Source organism: Gastrolobium bilobum, unplaced genomic scaffold (genome assembly GCF_033153095.1).
Source record: "Gastrolobium bilobum isolate Gb01-03AN ecotype WA unplaced genomic scaffold, APGP_CSIRO_Gbil_v1 utg9844, whole genome shotgun sequence".
In the NCBI taxonomy this organism is placed as follows: Eukaryota; Viridiplantae; Streptophyta; class Magnoliopsida; order Fabales; family Fabaceae; genus Gastrolobium; species Gastrolobium bilobum.
The window spans coordinates 41,506-63,875 of NW_026897384.1; the positions used below are offsets into that span (position 1 = coordinate 41,506).

Consider the following 22,370-nt stretch of genomic DNA (forward strand, 5'->3'; position numbering starts at 1 on the left):
TTTTAATTCATAGAAGTAGGTAGGGTTGCAAAACGGGCTAACCCGACCCAACCCGCTTTCAACCCGAAAAAAACGAGTTGGGTTAGGGTTGACTCGAAAAATAAACGAGCCAGAAAACTCAACCTAACCCGACCCGAGTCGGGTTAGGGTTAGCTTGCGGGTTGACTCGAAAAAATAAAAAATAAAATAAAATTTCATGATGTTACATTCTGAATTTTTTCACTAAATTATTAATTCATTCAATACAAAGACATTATACAGATAAACCATAGAAAATTCCTTTTGCATTTGGGCTTGGACTTATTGGCAGTTGGCACCACATTCACACTGTCACACATACTATAAAAAGGTCCTTAATGCACAATTTTGGACTTATTGGCAGCTGCAGGGTATTTTTGTTTGGGTATTTAGAATTGAGATTTTAGGTTTTAGCATTCCACTTTACCTTCATTAATTTTTATACTTTTATATTAAAAAAGAAATCATAACCCGCGAGCCAACCCGTTTGACCCGTGAGTTGACTCGATTTTTTTGAGCTGAAACGAGTCGGGCTTACTCAAGTTACTAACTCATTTTCACTAACTCAACCTAGCTCATTTTAATCGGGTTACGATGGGTTGGCTTATTTTTGCCAAGCCTAGAAGTAGGAGAGTTAGTTTACTTATACGTTATAAATATAAACAAATTAAAATTGTAAAATAGGTATAAAAAAATAAAGTTACCAAAGCAGTTAAACAGAGAAATCCCATTTAACAAGTAAAATAGATTTTTAGTCTTATGATTATATTAATTATTATGTACAACTATAATGATGGCAAAAGTTAAAATACAACCATGGCACTTAAAGTCTAAAATACATGAATTTTTTTGAAATTTAAACAATATTTACTTGAAATGAACATTTTACTTCTTTGATCCTTCTAAAATATTCCATTCCAAACATATCCTTAAAAATATGTTACTGAATCAAGAGAGCGATGGATCGTATAGATCATTTGAAATCTAGGAGAGGGTGCAAACTATAAGATTGGTTAGTTCAGGCCAAGCAATGAGGCTCGGATCTCACAGATCTGTACAGTCCTTTTCCATTATTTATTCTTTTGGAAATTGAGAAATTGCTTCAATCATCTACCCCAACCAATGTACGTTGTCGATCAGGAGTTGGTTAAATGGATTAAATTTGTGTTTTTGCACAAGTTTTCATATGCTCAATTTTCTAGGTTTGGTTAATGTTGCGGAAAGCATACTACTCGTACAAGTAATAAAGAGTGAGTAAAATTATCGTTCCTACGAGGATTAAGTATATTAATTATTATTCTCATTATTCCCCTTAAGTTTGGCAAATCATAGTGATTTAAAGAGTGATTTCCAATTACGAAGATTAAATAAAAGACAATGACAATTAAAATAAACTTTAGATAAGGACTGAGATAAGTAAAAACTGGATTTTTAATATCAATGACGAAATTGTAGCTAGGATTTTACTTCATCTCCGATCCTCCTTAAGTGAATTAATTCAATTTATTAATATTTATCTCAATTAATTCAAACAATTCATCATCCAAAATTTAATTGATTAAATCCTAATTTCTTAGTTCTTTAACCCTTTAACCCAATTAGAATCCAAATGTCTTATAAATTCCTTTCAGATTAAGCTTTAAGCGCGATAAATTATAAAGTTTGCAATTCCTACAAATCTATGTCTAGATCATATAAGAATTGATGTTTACCCCTGTCGAGACAAATATTCCAATATGCCTATTGTAAATCTTAACCCTTTTTATTCCTATATGCGTGATCAATTCATAAAAGAATTTTAACATGAAATTCAAGATAATTTATTAATAAAAGAATTAACCCAAAAATAAGGATTCGCATCGGATCCATCAAGGAAGCACGTACACTTGTAAAAACAGGGAGAGTCGTGTCCGACACGCTCCGACACGGCGACACGCTCCGACACGGTGTCGGACACGCGGTCAACTTTTTTCCTACACGTTGACCATTCCGACACGCGAATTTGACCGTGTCCGACACGGTCAAATGACATTTTCGTAATTTTTTTTAATTTTTTTTTTTAAATTTTTTTTAAAAAAAAAATTAAAATATATTAATAAAGCTTCCACCTGATCATATCAATTTATTTTTTTGTCTTTTTTCTCCTTAAGTAGATAAGAGATCATCTCAGCATCATTGTTGTCAATTCCTATCACGCTCTTGTTGTATCTCATTCTCTCTGATCTCTCTCTAATATGATTTGATCTCTCTATCTGATATTATATTGATGTGCGTCTAGAATATGATGTTTTCTAACTTGAAAGAAGCAAGGAATTAATCATAAATGAGTGAAAATAGTCATTAAATGCAAGAAATATTGATTATTCCTTCTCAATCATGTTCTCACTCAAGTTATATGTTTAAATAGCAGGAAACACCGCAAAAAGGAGCAAAAACGGAGAAACCAAATTTCCCGCTGGCGCACGACGCGCGGAGGTTGGCGCACGGAGCGCCAAACTGGCGCACAGGGCGCGGTACTTGGCGCACGGGGCGCCAAATCGACGATTTGCTTCTGTTTCGGTCGCGCACGAAGCGCGGGATGTGGCGCACGACGCTCCAACCTGGCGCCCGGAGCGCGGGAGTTGGCGCACGAAGCGCGGGACTGGCGCACGAAGCGCGGGACTGGCGCACGGCACTCCAGAGTGGCGCCCGGGGCGCCGTTTACAGATTCAGCTTCTGTTTCTCCCAAGTTTGGGGCGCCAGGCTTGGCGCCCCGTGCGCGGGCGATATATTTTTAAGTGCGAATCAGCTAAAATAAGGCCCAATTGGAGTGCAAAGGGAAATAGGTTTTCCCAAAACCTAATAAAAGGATCAAAAACATAAGAAGAAGGAACTTTTGGGAGAATCAAGAGGAGAAAAACAACAAAGAGAGCAGAGATTCCTTGGAGCTTCTCGGAGATTCAAGGATTCGATCGATCAAGACGGAAGATCTTCATCTTCCCTTTCTCTTCTAGGTTTTAAATGCTACTTTATTTTATTGTTATTTTGTCAGACATGAACATGTCTGGCTAGTTTCATCATTGTGGTAAGGGTCACAACCCTTGATGTGAACCCCTTGTACCTTGGTTGAAATTTATGTTTATCTATTTTAATTGCATTTATCTTTTCTTGTTCTTCATTCTATAATTCTATTGTAACTGATCAATCTAGTAGGGTTGCGAGGGTTAGGGTTTACGACAGGGATGTTGGAATTCTAATTCCTGACAAAGAATAAGATAACTGTTCATGTACGCACTAGGGATAGGCTACATGAACAGCGAACGTTAAAGGTTCATTGATTCTAAGGGTTAACTCGAAAAGGGATTTCTAAGGGATTAGGATTCTAATAGAGTTAACAAGGTTAAAGTCACTAAGGGATTAGGGCTTAACTACTCATATAAAAGATGATGAATTGTTCGATCAATTGAATAGGTAAATGTAAACGTAATCCAAGTTGCAAGGTGGGGATCGGAAAGGTGTTTGTTTCTCTTACCGCAATATTTTCTCAAATATTTTCCCAATCCTTAATCTTTTGTTCTTGCATTCTGAAAACACTTTTGGAATCATTTACATTTTTACTTTAATTATTTTAGTTTGTTTCATGAACTACAATCATTCTCAACCTATTTTGATTAATCCAACAAGAGAGGAATAATTATAACAACTTAGGTGCCTCAATCCTCGTGGAGACGATACTCTACTCACTCTTTATTACTTGGTACGATCGGTGCACTTGCCGATATTACGCATCATATATTTCTCTCTCATCCCAGTTATTATTTTTTTTATTAAAGCTTCTATCATTATAACGTGTTGATGGGTATTATTAATTTAGTTTCAATTTTTTGTTAAATTATTAAATATTAAATGAAATATACACTATATAAATTAAAAATATTATTTAATATTAAAACGTGTCCCAACGTGTCGAAATTCATAATTTTTTAGGATTGACGTGTCGGAGTGTCGTGTCGTGTCGTGTCACGTGTCGTATCGGTACTACATAGGGATCCATATCCCTAACTACAAAAGAAAATTAGACAGACATAGCTGGCTTAAACAAAAGAAGAAAATAACAGAAAGTAGAAGAATTCATAAAGATAAAAGAAGAAGAAAATTCAACGCTTCTTCAATCTCCTTCAATCTTCTCTCTCCGAAAACTTGAAAATCTCCGAAATTCTCCAAGTTTCTCGGTTCTCAAAATCATTCCAGCCAAGAATGCCTCCAATAAGGTTTTGTCTTCCTTTTATATGATTCAAAATCACCCAAATCTTCCACACGATACCCTTTTTAGATATAATTTGAAACTTCACTTAACAAGTCACGTGCGTCTGGCGCTAGTGGCGTGATTATGGCTTTAGTGGCACGGTTATGGCGTTGCTAGCGCTAGAAAACATAAGCTTTTTTATTTTTTGGCGCTAGTCCCGCGCTAGTGGCGCAGTATATTCAAAGTTCTGGCACTACTAGCACTCATGTGTTAGTGGTGCCAAGAAATAGAGGCTTTTTGAAGTTATTGGCGCTGGTAGCGTGAACTTAGCACTTCTAGCACCGTGAAACAGAGGCTTTCTCGCATTCTGGCGCTAGAAGCGCGGCCAAGAAAAACTCTCCTTCTTTTACTCTTGTGGTTTGCTCTTATTTAAGTGTAAATTTTCTTACAAAACACGAGATTTTCAATGAGAGTGAGCCTATAATGGATTAACAATCTTTATCATAATTATATGTCCTTTAAATCAATTTAGATTGAATCCTTGCTTATTTTGACTATAAAACATAATATACTGGAGACATATAAGTTAAATAGCCTATTTTATGGGTTTGTAAACAGTGATGGAATCAATGGTTTTTTTTTAAAAAATATATAACCAAATTAAGCATATGCTTTGAAGCACTCTGAAATTTGACATGCGATTTTTATATCAAAGGGTCGAATTCAATTGTTATAGATTTCATTTGGTAAATTAAATCCATAAGGAATTTCTTGGAAGACCCCGAAAAGACTGTTAGGTTTGTTTAATTTATGTTTGTACAAGTTTTTCACATGTTCAATTTTCATGGTTTCATATGTCCCAAATTAATAATTAAACTGAAAGAGACCTTTGCACCATGCAAGTTGAAAAATTGAATAGTTTGCTTGCTTGATGATTTTCCGAATGAGACGAAAGTGAGGCTTTTTTTATTATTATTGTTGTTGAAGTTCTATTCTCGGCATGAACATTTATTTCACGTTTAAAATACACAAATGTTGTTGTACCAAAAAAGTAAAAAAAATAAAAAGTACACAAATGTTGTATATTTATGCTTATGAGTCAAAGTGAATTGGGAAATTTGCAGTAACCAAGCTAAAAGAGGCAAGATACTTCGGCGAACTTCATTAATTAGCATGAATGTTAACAACGAACGGGTTTCGCAGGAAGTTGCATAAAACATCACATGTCTTATAACTTTATGTTGTGGGACTTTTGGTACTTTCCTATTTCCGATGCCTTTTATATACATATATATTCTATTTCCCATACTATTTATAATTGTGCTTTATTAATCTTCTTTCATATAAGATAATTATCTTATATTGTAGAGAGAAAATAGATTGGTTACACAATTATAAGAAAAAAGAAAAAAATAAGGTGCAAAAATCGAAGTGAGAGAGCATAAGAGAAATTATCTTATATAAAAGGATAGTAATATTTCCCTTTATAATTTTATTGCTTTTACGGATTAATAAACTTTAAGGTGTTAGATTTATACGTCTTTTCGCTTATCCGACATCAAATGTCAATCAAAATCTTAATGTATTATTATTATGTACTTGAGACAAATATGTCTAGTCCAATGGGCTATTATGTTGCTTTTGGATCTAGGTACTCTCTCAAGGTATCTATGGATTAGACATTGTTGAGTCAAGCAGATCACATTACTATGCACAGAAGAGCTATAAACAGCTTTGCAAAAGGGTGTGTGTGCGCACAGTGACAGCGTCACAATAACATTATAATAGTAAGAGAGATGAGTCAAGCAGATGACATTACTATGCACAGAAGAACTATAAATGGTTTTGCCAGAGGGTGTGTGTGCGCACAGTGACAGCGTCACAGTGACATCATAACAGTAAGAGAAGGAGAGAGTACCTGTAGGTTTTACCTCTTATTTATATAGTTTACCTAAGGGTAATGGATTCTGGACCTTCAGTGCTTCTGATGACGGCCCAAGCCCATATGTCTTGCTATCGTATTAGGATTGATATCTTTGATGGATATCCTTTCTTAATTGTATCTGATTAATATCTTGGATTATCCCTTGTTAGGCTTGTAAATGAATGGGCCTCATATATGAGTCTATAACAATTATCTTAATGTACTAAATTTATAAATTATTTCATTTTTTTTTTGTATATATAGGAAAGAAAGAAAAAACTACAGACTGACAAATCTGGACACCATAGTACCCTTAGTATCCTCAGCAACTAACTCCTCACACCCTGAAGGTACTCGCTCATACCACTGGGTATCCCAGCCCTTGGCATTACCAGATGCAGCCATCCAGTTTGCTACCTGATTCCCTTCTCTATACACATGGCCAATCTCTACTAACCAATCCTTCAACAGCATCTTCCTGACCCTGGAAACCAAGACAAAACATGGATGAGAACTAATACATCCCTCTCTTACCAGCTAAATTCCCATCAAAGAATCCCCTTCAATGATGATCCGGTTATATTTCAGATCCCAAGCCCATTCCAGTCCAATTGTGAGTCCCCAAAGGTCAACCATCAAGACTGATTCCGGGTTTAGTTTCTGAGAGTAACCCATGATCCAATTGCCAGCCCCATCTCTACAAACTCCACCACAAGAAGCTCTAGAACCACTTCCTGAATATGAACAATCAAAGTTAATCTTAACCCAAACGGCTGGGGGAGGCCTCCAATTAACCAAAATCTCCTCAATTCTGTCCATTGCTAGGCCATCCTCTGACAGAATTCCATTAGCAGCTATAGTATTATTTACAAAAATTGAAACTTGAGAGAAAATCTCCTGAGGGGAAGATCCCTTCTCATTGAAAACTATACTATTTCGATCTTTCCAAACAAACCAACATATCACTCCAAATTTTAATCATGAACTTTAGGTTCTATATGCAAATTTAGAATTATTTTAATAATTAAAAAAATTTGTTTTATAATCATATATGCATTGTTTTGATACCAAATGAAGAATATAATTTTCAATCCATTGGTCAAACCCAAGAGCATGGACGAGAAAATGTTAATGCGTGGAGGACTAGTATAACTTTAGATATGTGAAGAGTTGTTGCTTCGTAATTTTGAATGTTTGTTAAAAATTATATTATGTTTTACTGATTGAGAAAATTATATTAGGTTTTACTTTTTTTTATTAATTTCATTGCATTTCTTTGTTATTTTTTTTATTGAATCTTGTAATTTTGAATGTTTGTTAAAAATTCATACGGTTTTAAAATCTTATAAATCTATATTGTCCTTTCAAATCTTATAAATTCTATTAAAATCCAATCTTATGAAATCTTGATTGTAAAAAAAATTCTTTTAAAAAAGTCTTTAAAGTCCCTCCAATTCTAATATGTCTTTTAAAATCTGTAAAAAAAATTATCTCAAAAAAAATCTTAATCCAATACACCCTTAAACACATGTATTACACCACTATTCGAATCTACTTTACCTAAGGCGAAGAGAAAAGTAGACACAAAATGAGAAAAGACTAATTAAGATGTTTACTTGATAAGTATAGATACTCTTGTGATCTTGTAAACATATACAAACAATTTTACAACCTTCCAAATTAACTTTGCCGTCCATAACATCATCCAAAACTGCTCCATCGTAGTTCATATACATAACTGAATAATCTATTAGATATTTCTACGGAAAAACAAAACAAACTAAAACACCCTTCGGTAATTAGATATATACGCTCTTGTCACATGACAATACTGTAATGCACAGGTGTCAACAAAATAGATCAAACAAATACTGAGATAAGGTAATTTTGACAATTTTTATTATTATCGGCTAGGTTGTTTCCACTTGTTAATTATTCATACCTCAATGGATGATTTTCAGTCCAATTTTTTAGTCAAATTTTAGTCTCTTGTGAATTGTCAATGCTCTGGTAACACGTGACTAAATTACGGGTCTAGTGGCAAATGACTTTAATTTAAAAGGATATCACTTGAGAGGCCTTCGCGTATTTTTGCTTTTGGGTGATGACGCAGAATGTGATTATTATGATATAAAATGATATTTAAGAGTTGTCTATTCAATTCATTTAACTCAAACTCCAATTTGGTTTCCTTTTCTTTCGGATAATATGTTTGGTTTATGGGTTTTATAAGAGTTAGAGTTATGTTGTAGGGAAAGTGATTGTGTAATGTTATAGAGATTCATTTTGCGTGCGGTAATTATTATTTTTTCTTCAAAAAGAGTGGGTCCCACAAAATGTCGTGTGTATAGGAAAATTTGTTGTGTCGTGTTAAATGACAAATGCAAACCCCTTGATTTATATTTGATAATATATTCATTATTAAATTTTAAAAATATATTTTAAAAATTATTTAAATATAAATATTTATGCTGTCACGTATAAATTTGTTCATATTAAGGCTGTTCCTTCTTTTATAACTTTAAGAAATCAATTACTTGTGAAAAGTTGCATTAAAATATAGACATTTTTTTTTTAACCTTTCTTCTCCTTAAAAAAATAATAATAATAACCAAACACATTTTTATAAAATTCTTATCAAAAAAGGAATATTTTTATCCTAAATACTGAGAATGTCACAAAGGAGAGTGTTTGTCCCCAGGGAAATTTTGTACGCTACGTCATTTTTGGTTTATCTCTTGTCTAAATTTTCGGTTATAATTTGTATATAAAAAAATTATGATGGAAGGATTAAAAAAATTCATATGCGCCAAATAATAGTCTTCGATCCACTATTTATTTCATTTTGTTGTCTCGCTTTTTTTTACAATTGTGATGAATAATAATGAAAAATAAAATAAAATAAGATCATTAATGAATAGATTTATAGAAAAAAAAAAAAAGGACGATAAGAAAAGGCTTCTTGTTTAAGCACTATAAATTACCGCAAAATGATGATTGATGTTTGATGGAGAAGTATTACAAGTACAAGAGTGTTGTTATATATGAAGATGAGACATTTGTGGGAGAAAATGATGAGTATAACAAAATGTAAGAGTAGAAATGGTAGTTAGGAATTAATTAAGTTCATGATAGGGTCTTTGGCAAGTATAAATAAATGGCAGAGTCATGTGTGTTAGTGCCATTTGATCCATCCTTTGACACTTATTACGGTAAAAAAAATTGAGATAATTAAGGTAAAATTTTAAAACTATATTCAGTTGGTAACTTGGTATATTCATAAATTTACATTACTGTGTAGACATTGTGATTACCGGTTTTGTTATTTTATTTGACTGCAATATCTTGACATATTTAATTGAGAATTCATCATTTTTCTTTTTAGATTCTTTCCCCATCTCCCATATAACTACCTGACACCAAATTCTAATAAGGGGTTATATTTGTTATTTTATTTTTGTTATCTCTTGTATTGGTTTGTGTATACATTTTTTCAATCATGCTAGTGCTTATTGATAATAGTTTTTCAGTTTTTTAAGAACAAATATTTTTCATTAAACTCTCTTCTAATAAGAATGTTTTGTTCATTTTTGGATCTAATATTTCTTTAAAATATTTATTTTTAATATTTTTATCTTTTATTTCTTACCATATTCATGCTTACCTAAATAATAGAAATATTTAATACCCTTTATAATAATTTAAATAAAAACAGAGCTTATGCAAATTATTTTAGCAAATAGTTTATTTTTAGCTTTAACCTTAAAGTAACTTTTTAGTTAAATTTATATATAATTATCAAATAATTTTTAACTATAATTTAAAAATAATTTTCAATTTGATAATAAACTGTCCAAACAAATTCTAAATATAACTTCAAATATGTTCATTCTGTATGTATGTATTAAACTAGTATTTTGCAAGAATTTTGTTCAATTTTAAAAATAAAATAAAATATTATTCTCTTTAAGAGACCCATGTTTAAAAACCATGGTGAAATTAAATTCCGTGCGAATTAGCCAAATTATGTACGGCAGAAGGGAAAGAGGGAGCGGGAGGAATTGTGATTGTCCCTTTTTTTTTTGGTAGTATTGTGATTGTCCCTTTAGTTTATTTTTAATAAAAAAACAATTTTATTAAAAAAAATATATACATACACAAAATATAACATAATTAAAATTTCTTAAAAACGATGCTGACAAATTAAAAAACAAATGAAAGCTCAAACTACGAAAATAACTTGCTTTTTTCCAATGTATAATGATCCCCAAGTCTTTTCATGGCACGTGTAGTTCTTGAGCACCCTCTTCAGCCACGTCGTCGCATTCTCCTCAATATCTTTTTTTTTTTTTTTAAACTATTCTTACTTAACTTTCGAAAGAAAAGAAAAAATTCAATTATTCATTGCACACTAAAAAAAAAAAAAACAACAAATAAAAAAAAAAAAAAAAACAGAGCACTTTCACCTCCACCTATAAAACCCCACTAGTAACCAAGCATTCTCATCACAAAGAACCCAAACACAGAGCAAGAAGCTGAAGCATATAACCATATCTAACAAAAATGCCTTCATCTTCAACAACCTTAATCTCCAAATGCACAATCTACCCAGACCAGAAATCAACCATGAAAACCCTTAAGCTCTCTGTTTCTGATCTTCCAATGTTGTCTTGTCACTACATCCAAAAGGGTGTGTTACTCAGTGCCCCACCCTACTCCTTCGACAACCTGATTCTTTCTCTCAAGCAATCCCTCTCCGCCGCACTCTCCCACTTCCCCGCCCTCGCCGGCCGCCTCTACACCGACGCCGACGGTTACGTCCACATCCTCTGCAACGACGCCGGCGCCGATTTCATTCACGCCAAAGCCAAACACCTTACCTTAAACGCCGTCGTTTCACCCTCCCTCGTTGATGTTCACCCTTCCTTCAAGGAGTTCTTCGCCTACGACATGACTATTTCCTACTCCGGCCACCACCAACCCCTCGCCGCCATCCAGGTCACCGAGCTCGCCGACGGCGTCTTCGTCGGCTGCACCGTCAACCACGCCGTCACCGACGGCACCTCCTTGTGGCACTTCTTCAACACCTTCGCCGCCATAACCAAGGGTGGCGGCGGCGGCGCAGCCAAGAAAATCCTCAGGTCACCGGACTTCACCCGCGACACAGTCTTCAACTCCGCCGCCGTTCTCTCCGTCCCAGCCGGCGGCCCGACCGTCACCTTCGACGCCGACGAGCCTCTCCGGGAGCGCGTCTTCCACTTCTCGCGCGAGGCCATTCAGAGACTGAAACAGAAAGCCAACTGTAACGAATTCCCGGATTCCGCGGAGGTAATGGGAAAACAGGTGAATGACGGTTGGAAAACCGTCAACGGTAACGTCAACGGCAAGATAACGCCCGTTGTTAACGGTAACAGGAGGAACGAGATCTCGTCGTTTCAATCGTTATCTGCTCAGCTATGGCGTTCTGTTACACGTGCCAGGAAATTGAATTCCACCAAAACGTCGACGTTCCGCATGGCTGTGAATTGCCGCCACAGGTTGGAACCAAAGATGGACTCGTTTTACTTCGGCAATGCGATTCAGAGCATCCCAACCGTTGCTTCGGTTGGTGACATACTCTCTCGCGATCTACGCTTCTGCGCCGAATTGCTTCACCAAAACGTCGTCGCACACGACGACGCTACGGTGCGCCGCGGCGTAGAGGATTGGGAGAAGGCTCCGAGGCTGTTTCCGCTTGGGAACTTCGACGGCGCAATGATCACCATGGGTAGCTCCCCGCGTTTTCCCATGTACGACAACGATTTCGGGTGGGGCCGACCCTTGGCGATTCGGAGCGGAAAAGCGAACAAGTTTGACGGCAAGATCTCTGCGTTTCCTGGAAGAGAAGGAAACGGCAGCGTTGATCTTGAGGTCGTTTTGGCACCTGAAACGATGGCGGGACTCGAAAACGACATGGAGTTTATGCAGTACGTAACGCTGGCCGTGTGAGTGATTTTACTGATAGTTAAAAGTGTGCAAAGTGGGTACTCGCGGTGAAATTATTAAGTCCGTGATAAAACGACGGGAAAATGGAAATGGATGGTTGGTCACCACACGACAAATAATACAATGAGTCAGGGCGTCGTTTTGTTTTGGTCAACGTTCCCGTGGTGGGGTCCAGTGTCAAAGCCGTGTTTGGTTGTTGGCCCTACCATTATAATGATTTTCTCTACCTGATTTGAGGGGCAGTTTTTCAGTTTCACTTTCCAGGTGACCGGTAACTGGAGGAGAAAGTGATAATTAATAATATTGATAAAGAGAATGAAAATTGAAACGAAAAATATGTTCAAGCTAAAATAGTCTTCTGTGAGGAAGTGTCTCTGTCTTGTTTCTTCTTTATATATATATATTATTTTTCATTTAAGAATTGAACGAAGATAACGATATTATTGATTGGAGTTACGTATATTAGGATAAAGTTGTGGATAAAGAATGTGAGATAAGTGTGTGTGTGTAGGATCAAATATATTAACGAATAGTATGTGAAACTAAACCGCCACGGTCCACCAAGTGGCCAAAGAATTTGAAAGGCTGTGTTTTATTTGAACAAGTCCCCGCGATATATTAATTATTTGTTGTGATAATTTCCAACACGTGAGGTGTTCAATTCCTATCAATGTTGTATATCTTCATGAAACTACAACAACAAAAAAACCAGTGATTAGGTATATTTTACGAATTGACATCCACTTTATTCATGAAATCATAAACTATTAGAAAATCATTGTTGTTTTTTATATTTCTTTTTCTTATATTGGAAGTGCAAGTAGCAATGTAAGAGAGAAGAAATGTAACTTTCTAGAAACAGGGACAATGAAGCCCATGAGACATATATATCACATAATGAAGCCCATTAGACATATCTTTCTTGAAATACACAAACAAAAAAATTTACCATGCCCCCATTATCTCCAAGCTTAATCCTTCATTCCTAATAAAAACAGTGAATGTTATATACCCAAGAGGTGGCTAATTGCAAGTAATGGAGACATGGACCCAATTAGCCAGAATCGCCATATTCCGTTTACGGAAGAGTATACAAAGAATATGTCACGAGTTTATGACTATTATCATTGTTGGTTTTTTTTTTTTTTGCTATAATTTAGGATGGTAGGAGGGAAATTGTTGGTATGATAGAGACTTGAAGGGTGATTCAATGCCCCTGGCAGGGAAATCGACCCAATGAGTGTGACACAAAACAGACAAATGAATCCAATTGTCTATATTAATAATAACTGCCCGTCCGTAACAGAGGACTAGGAAAGCAGATTCATTTAACAAAATGCATGTTTTGGACTGTACAGCCGTCCCTACTACATCCTACCCTACTACATTAAGTCATTAACTACATTACAAGCACTTATTATTAAAAAACAAACTACATTACAAGCATGTGTATGCAATTTTCGCACCCTTTGTCATATGACTTTGTTTTCTATAGTTTGGCTTTTATATCACCATTCCATTTCCAATGTCACTCGTGAATTCACTGCAGATTTTTCCTGTGGTTCAATGGATTTTTCTTCTATAATTGCAAGGTAGGCATGTTAAATTGGATTTATTATCAGTATTTCCATGTGTTTATTTTATTCATTCCTAGTGTCTATTTAAAAATTCAGCAGTATACTGTCGAAAAGAAAAAAATTCAAAATTTGTCTTACTCACCTTTTTTTTTCAAGTAATATATTTAAAGGTTTTTTTCTTCGGTTTTTCATATAACCTTTTTTAAGATTTTTTTCTTTATAAAAAATAATGTTTAGTGTTAGAAAAATTAGAAAAGGCTTTGCTTGCTTGTGATATTAACTTCTAATTCTTTCCCATTCAATTATACTATATTTTTAATTTGTTTGAATTTAGTTAATCTATACACTTAATACTTTTGACTCTACGATTAGAAGGAAGCATACAATTAATGAAGAATTTAGTGTGTATTTTAGTGACAAAATTAGTAGTTATCTTTTTCTTTTGTCTAAAAATGATTTATACATAATTTGTCTAAGGATATGTAACTATGCATGATAACTTTCTCATAATCAATTTTTTTTAAAAAAAATCATTTCAAGGAACATAAATAGTCAATAATAATGTTTGACAAAACAGGTTTATATTTTTGTTCCCAGAAATGAACTGATTTATTTCTGTTTTGGGGAATAAAAAAAAAAAAAAATTGCTTTCTTATTACATGGCACAAAAAGAGAAACATTGTTGTTCCTACATCCTCTCCTTTTTCTCTTTATCTCCCTTTATTCTTTTCTTTACCTCTTCTTTCTTTTTTCTTTCTTTCCTTCTTTATTTTTATCTCTCAATATTTATTCTCCTATTTATTTATTCTTGTATTTTCTTTTTTTATTCTTTTATTTTTCCTCTTATGAATTTTTATTTTTCCTTTTGATTATTTATTGCTATTTTTTAATGGATAATATTATATATATATTACGTTTTATTTTTATATTTCTTCCTCAATATTTTCATATCTTTCATTTGGGTTCATCTGCCACCGACTTAGTTTAGGAGAAATGTATTGTTGACGTTGATCTTGTCGAAGAAAATATAAAAATTGTAACACCCTGTATGCATCTGGTAATGTTGTCATATATTATGATATTAAATGCAATTACAATCACAATCACAATAATTTATTTAAAAGTACAATAAACATTTTTCTCTTTAATACTCTTTGCAAAATTCTTACGTTTATAAAATGACCGTATTCAACTTTTTTCTAAAAATGTGATTGTAACTCAAACTATTGCGGAATCATAAATACTATTGCTTAACATCGTACAACGTCTATTTAAAGTTGTTATGTGGTTCCCATAAACCAACGAAGCTAAAATACACAATTTAACGTTTTATCAACTTAATGTACACTTAGTTTTATCAAAACTATAGATGGACTACATATCCATAAATTCTCATCTTTTGATAGTTAAACTAGACTCTTCTAGTTTTCCAACAATGTATCACATGCGTCAATTGGAGTTCTATAGCTCCAGATACGCTCACCGTAATTTAATTTCTTAAAACTGTCAACACTGCACTAATGGGTCCACTAACACCCTTCATTGCTTTTCGAACTGTAGTCGTTCTACTTCGTAGTTTTCTCCCAAAATTTACTATGTTCTAGTAGACACCTCAAGCTTTAATTTGATATGTCATAAGTCTAATTTGGGTAAGAAATGAGAGAGTGAGAGAGATATGAATTTTTTAAAATCGCACACCAATGCTGTAAATTACAGCGCGAACAGAAACTGTCTGTAACCAAATAAAGACTGGACAGTTTTTACAACTCCAAATGACACCAAATTTTATGAAAATATAGGGGACATCCTAAGCTTCAAAATAAGGTATGGTACACCATAATTGGACCACTATGGAGAGAGTTATGGTCTCTCAAAGTTAGGATAAAATCACACTATTTTTCTAGAAAATTCATCATAGTTTCCTTTGTTTTAACAACTTTTTCCCACTTTATACAAAAGTGTTCCAATACTCAAAAAGGGTAACTAATTGACCAAAAGGGTGGAATCAAAAGGATCAATATACCTTGTGCACTTACAACCCACAATATTCATCAATTCATATTATATCTATTTACTCAATTTTCAATTCCTTCTCACATTAACAATTCCTCTCATTACTCTTTTATACATGATGTCCCATTTATCATCCATTATATTATACATCATCAATATCTAAAATAGGCTTAAATCCCTTGCATCACATACAATACATCAATATTTACATATACAAGATCTTCAAATGATACAATTTACAACAACTAAGTAAATACAACTATTACATGATCAACATAATAATCAAATGACTTAGACACAAAAGCATGAACAACCCTTAGCATGTCCACAACATCACATACAAGACCAATGTTCATGCACTAAGTCAATGATACAAAATAGGCAACTACAATGTGCATCAACATAATATCTCAAAATGTCAAATAAATCCTCATGCACTTCTATGTACGTGTCAAAATACTCCACATGTTTGTGTCTACACTAAGTGAACTTCTTGTCCAATGCTTATTCAGCAGCATTAGTGGTACCTGAAAATGGCACCCATAACGTGGGCTGAGATTTGACAATCTCAATAAACCACATGTCCTGGAGGGTCACTCTACCTAATGGCTCACTCAAATATTCAAACAGAGATAATATCCATATAGTACATCATACAATCAAACTATCAATCAATTAATCAAACAATCAACAACCAACTAGGCACAAATCCGAGAACATCGATCAGGGATATTGTTCAAGGATCCTTCATATAACTCCCAAGACATTCCTAGAGTGTTAACTACTCTAAGGCACAATGTCAACCGAAACCCCCACAAAGAGTCCTATCCGGCGGAAGTCACCCCAATTTTCTACTGATCAAAGAACAGACAATCAGGCCTCACAGGCAATCAGGCCCCAAAAGCAATCAGACTTCACAGGCAATCAAGCCTCACAAACAGCATGCATATTTCACACAACATATTATATGTATGAACATACTTTATTAAACATCATCACAGGTCACAAATTCCAACCATTCCCCAAAAGACATGGTGGAGCACACAAAAGGACTAATCCCAAGATACACAGAAGTTTACCTGTAACAAGTTCCAAGCCCAATCCTCTACAATCGGATCCAAGAAAGGCAACCTACAATGATCAATACACATGCTTGATAAACACAAGCAATTACAAAATAATAACCCCCCACAAACACATATAGCCCACGTTTTTAAGGCAATCAAATTCCTCATTGTGTCCTCAATTCTTTCTAACCAATTTCATCACTTTAATACCTTATTAACCAAATCACCTATAATTTACACACCCTCCATCAAGGCACAACATAATTTACAACATTTTTCCTAAAAATCCTACACATGGCCAAATATGTGCATGCCAAGGGCCAAGGGAATTTTCAACAATTCCAATGCTTAAAATTCTTATCTAACCTCATTATTTATGATTCAAACAATCACCAATTTAATTACACTATCCATCAGTAACTTCCTTCACAAATCATCAATATTTCACCTTGAAAATTTGTCTAAGTGTCCTCACCAAAATCACTTAAATTTTTATTGGATTTCTACCGTTTATTAATCCATACAAACAATAAATTTCAAAGGGACATAGCCATAAAACCTCTCCAACCATACGCATCAACATACACATCACATTATGTCTTCAAAATTTTGAAAATTACAAAGGTGTCAAAATAATATTTTGAACACATTTCCACCGATTACTTTTAATTCTTATCATTCTTTTTAACTACAACCAAGTCCAAAATCACTTGAACATCATTATTCAAGCTTATAACTTTCATGAAAACCTAAGTATTAAATCATCACAAAACAAAATGAAAGTAAGGTTTTCTCACCACAAAAGTCTTCACAATAGCCTAAAGAATGAATTTAAAGCTTCCAAATTCCAGTGAATTAAAACACTTCTCCAAGCTTCAAGACACCATAAAAATCGCCACCTTCAAGGTGAGTTTTCTCTTCACTCACTCACTTTTTTAAGGATTGCTTTTAGGGGTTTTGATCACCAAATGATTCTAAGTATTTTTCATGTTGGAACTTTCTTGATTTGATGACAAAATAAAAAGTTGCAACCAAGCTTATCACTAGCGGTGTGCAAAATAACCAAAAAATTGAACCGAACCATAAACCGAACCGAACTGTCATTAAAATAACCGATTTTTAAAAACCAGTTCATGAACCGAACCGATTTTTAAAGAACCAGTTCATGAACCGAACCGATTTTTATAACCAGTTTAAGAACTGATCCATTTTGAACCGAACTGAACTGTTTTCAAACCGAATCGAGCCGTTTTCAAACCGAACCAAATTGATTTTTATAACTTTATTTTTAAAATTTTTAATTTTTTTTCTTTTCAAAAAAGGGTCGACCCGAACCTGTTCCGAACCGAACCGTATCACTTCTGAACCGAACCACTTTTGAACCGAACCGAACCACTTTCGAACCGAACCATTTAAACCAATTCGGTTCGATTTTATAAAAAAAATCTGATTCAGTTCGACCCATGCACATCCCTACTTATCACCAATGGAGGTTTCAGCCAAGGAGGTATAAGGAGGAAGAAGACAAGCCAAACCAAGTTAATTTCAAGACCAAATAAGTCTAGCCACCAATTTTGACTTTTAGGTAAACTTTCAAAATTCTAAAATTCAATTTACATAATTATTCTTCTTGAAACTTCTCTTAGAATCCAAGACTTAGATATTTTTACACAATTCAATCCTAAGACAATAATCTCATTTGAGTTTTCCGGTAAAATTGCGGTATTTCATCCTAAAAAATTATTATTCATCAATTTTCTCGAAAATTACCTATCCACTCCAAATTTCGTTATGAATTCCAATCCAATATTTTTTCATCAAATAATGTATAATTATATCATTTCATAATTTTAGGGTTACTATATTTGTCAAATTAACATTTTGCCCTTCGAGTGTATTTTTACCAGAATTCTAGGATTTTCACTAATTAAATTCTCTAATCCATAATTCAATCATTAATAATGCATTTACAAATATGTGAAGTGTTATAAAAATCAACCCTAAAAGATCTTATGAGATACTCTAAACCATTTTAAGATATAATTATAATATTAATAGATAATTTCTAGAATTAAGATCCATTTCCAGATATTTGGTCCTTGAGTGTAGCATTGAGTTGTTGACAACGAGACTATGCTTAAGTTGTTATAGTAATTAAATAATGGCTTTAACATTTCTAAAGTGAATGTAGATAAGTTATCTACATTCACTCTCAAAATGACGTCGTTTTGGGTTGAAAAATTAAAAAATTATGATGAAAAAGACTATTATAACCATGAAAAAAATTATAATTACAAAAATACCTTGATTTTCGCCTCAAAACGACGTCGTTTTGGACTCAATGTAAATAAGTTATCTATATTAAATGTAGAAAAAGTGAACCCATAAATAATAGGAACAACTTTGAGCTCTTGAACAGAAGCAAGGTTTTGATCCCCAAATGTTCAATATCGTCGAGGCTAAGGATTTAGAGTTTGTTTGATTGTTTTCTGATTTTTTTATTTTTAAATTATTTTGTAGAATAGTTAATAAAATATGTATTTTCTATTTTTTTTTACTTTTAAAAGTTAAAAGTCAAAACACAAAATCATAATAACTCAGATATGTTCTCTAAATTTAATTTAAAAAACAAAAAAAAACCCTTATAATTTTTTATTGTTATTTTTACAAATCAGACTTTATCAAAGATTTTTTTATTTTTTGTTTTGAAAATCAAAAATTATTTTTCGAAACAAATTTCAAACAGACCCTAGATTCTATGCTGGATTTTCCAACCAATATTTACTTTTTGGACCACTAATATATTAGATTGGGCCATAGAAGAAACAAGATCCAGAAGTTAACTTTCGATCATCAAGATTTGACTTCTAATTTTCATCATAGTAACCTTGAATTATATAAATAGGGATAAGATCCGTTTACAAATTTTTTTTACAATTACACTAATGTAGGACCGGTCGTACACTGTGTGATTAATGTAGGACCAGTCCTACATAGTGTAATTTGTAAGAGTTTGTAAACAAAAAAATTTATAAATATAACCTGCCCCATATAAATATGAAAAAAATTATTACTAATCAGAAAAGAAATCAAAATTTACTTCAAAGGCAATAAAATTTGATGTATGAAGCTCCACAAATACTCAAAAACCAATGAGTTGAGCTCGAATTTATGCTTAAACAAAATTAAATCAAATAATAATCTCAAGCCAACACACAAGTCAAAAAAATTAATTTGAGTTATTAGCAAATTGAACCATCAATTAGCTCAGTTATCCCTGCAATGTAATCGTGTGCAAATACAATCAGTGTGCATCTTGATGAGTGTGAGAAATTAATAAAGTTTAGGAAATATAGATATTAGGACTTTTATTAAACTATTATTCTCCCCAAGGTAGCCAATGGATCAAGGTTTAAGAGTTCCTATCCTTGAGCAAATGGACAAAAAGGTTATGACTTACGAGTTACGAGACACTAATTGCTCCAACTTCTTTTGGATTGGGAGATAAAGAATTCGTAAAGTCCATTTTGCTAGGATTTAAATTCGAGATCGTTGGTTAAAAAAAATATATATATATTTATCACTTAAAGACATTTCAATACTTCATGTTTTTATATTAAGAAGGCACTTATATTGATATATTTTTGAAGAATTAAACCTTTTCTTTTAAGAGATAAATTTCACTGGTTGATCAGAAATTCGACTAATTCGATTTAAACTCTATCAAAACCGTAATGAATATAACTTTTTTAGGACCATTTTCTCCATTATCAAGATTCAAACTCAAGATCTTTAATTAAAATTAATAAATTAAATTCCTTACTACTTATTTATAATGAGAAGTGACTGCATCTTAAGAAGGTTTAGTTCCCTTATATTTAGGGATTGATTGCTATATTGGGCCTTTTTATTCTTTTTATAGATAGATTCGAATATAATACCATAAACTTCTGGAAAGTAAACTGCTATGAGTAGGGCCGAAAAAGAAACTGGTGGACCACAAGATTCATCAGAAAGCCTCAGCCCAATGGGCCATATAGGCAAGATCCGAAGTCTAGTCTGGTCTCGAACACAAGGTAAACTACAGAAGACTCATCCCATTATTACAACTACTAGGTTCCTCGTTCAGAATAAAATTTTCATTAATATCCGTTGCTTTAATGAATTGTTCATAACCCTCTGCAATCAGATTTGTTGAATTTGTGCTTCATATAGTAGAATCAAAGCCACAACATAGAAATCCCACCTTATAGCGGTATAAAAATGATTCTGATATTATATATATATACAGGGGAATGATCCGTTTACGAACCTTTTTTACAAATTTTTACAAACTGTACTGTGTTCTTCCGGGAGAAGATAGTGTGACTAGTGTTCTCCCGGGAGAAGATAGTGTAGTTTGTAAACAAAAAAGTCTGTAAATATAACCTGTCATATATATATATATATATATATATATATATATATATATATATATATATATGAGTGAGGATATTCTAACTACCAAAAATTCTCACTACTAACTTACTACCCATCACATCACTATTGGATCAAAGAGAGAAAGTTAAAAAAAATTTGAAAAGAGAGAAAATGTTAATCTAATGATGGTTAGATAGATAGTAATTTGGTAGTGAAAAATTTTGGTAGTAAGAATATCTCTCATATATATATATATATATATATACAAATTATGTTAAATAGCTGGAGGCAGCTCAACATTCGTTTGTGACCTAAAGCTAACTTATAAAATAATAATTATTTTTTTTGAGATGAAAAATTATGCATTAAGCCTTCTTTTCTTTCTTTTTGGTAAAACCCCTCTTATCTTTTATAATTATTAAAACAAGATTTCAAAATTGCTTGCATAAATATAAGTCTCAGCAAGTATTTCGATTGATTGAAATTACTTCTAAAATAAATGATATTTTGTTCTAAGAATTTGAAACTTGATTGTATATATAAATAAACATTTCATTGAGAAATAAGTGTTCGTAGAAGAGAATTTTTAGGGACATACAATTGAGAAAGAAAGAAAAAAGTTCGTCGGTTATAATTATTGTTATTCTTTTTTCAATAATGATGTAATGGCACTAAGATTAAAATATATAACCTCAATGAAAATAGCGAGATACTCACTCGAGTGGCTTTGTGGGCAATCATTATTTTGTGGTAGGGACATTATGCTTTTCGCTTATAATAGGTTGGGATTCTCCTTTCCTTGCTGGCACAATAAGGATAGGAATGCCGTTATGTTGAAAAACGAAATTCGGAGTTAGCATCAACGTAACTAAAGCTCTTGTGCAATGGCAAGATTAGTGGATACGAATATCATTATTGATTAGGAATATTGGCTTTGATTATTTTATTCACATTTGATTGTTTATGTCGTCTAAAAGTTTTTAGCTTTTTGTCCATATAAAAATTCACCATTGATTTTTTCTTATTTAAAGCATGGTCAGACTTTTTTATATCGAATAGTTGAATATTTTATATCAAGACAGACTAATCTCTTTTTTCCAAAAAAAATAAAAAATAAAAATCCCTATCATATAGTCAGGCTC

General features: G+C 33.1%; 1 protein-coding gene across 1 annotated transcript; it reads left to right on the forward strand.

The window, feature by feature from the left end:
* Nucleotides 1–10,671: 10,671 nt before the first annotated feature.
* Nucleotides 10,672–12,565, forward strand: LOC133306507 (BAHD acyltransferase DCR). The gene has a single exon (XM_061506834.1). It carries the CDS (start codon nucleotides 10,731–10,733, stop codon nucleotides 12,153–12,155), a length of 1,425 nt encoding a protein of 474 aa, XP_061362818.1. The 5' UTR covers nucleotides 10,672–10,730; the 3' UTR covers nucleotides 12,156–12,565.
* Nucleotides 12,566–22,370: the final 9,805 nt, after the last annotated feature.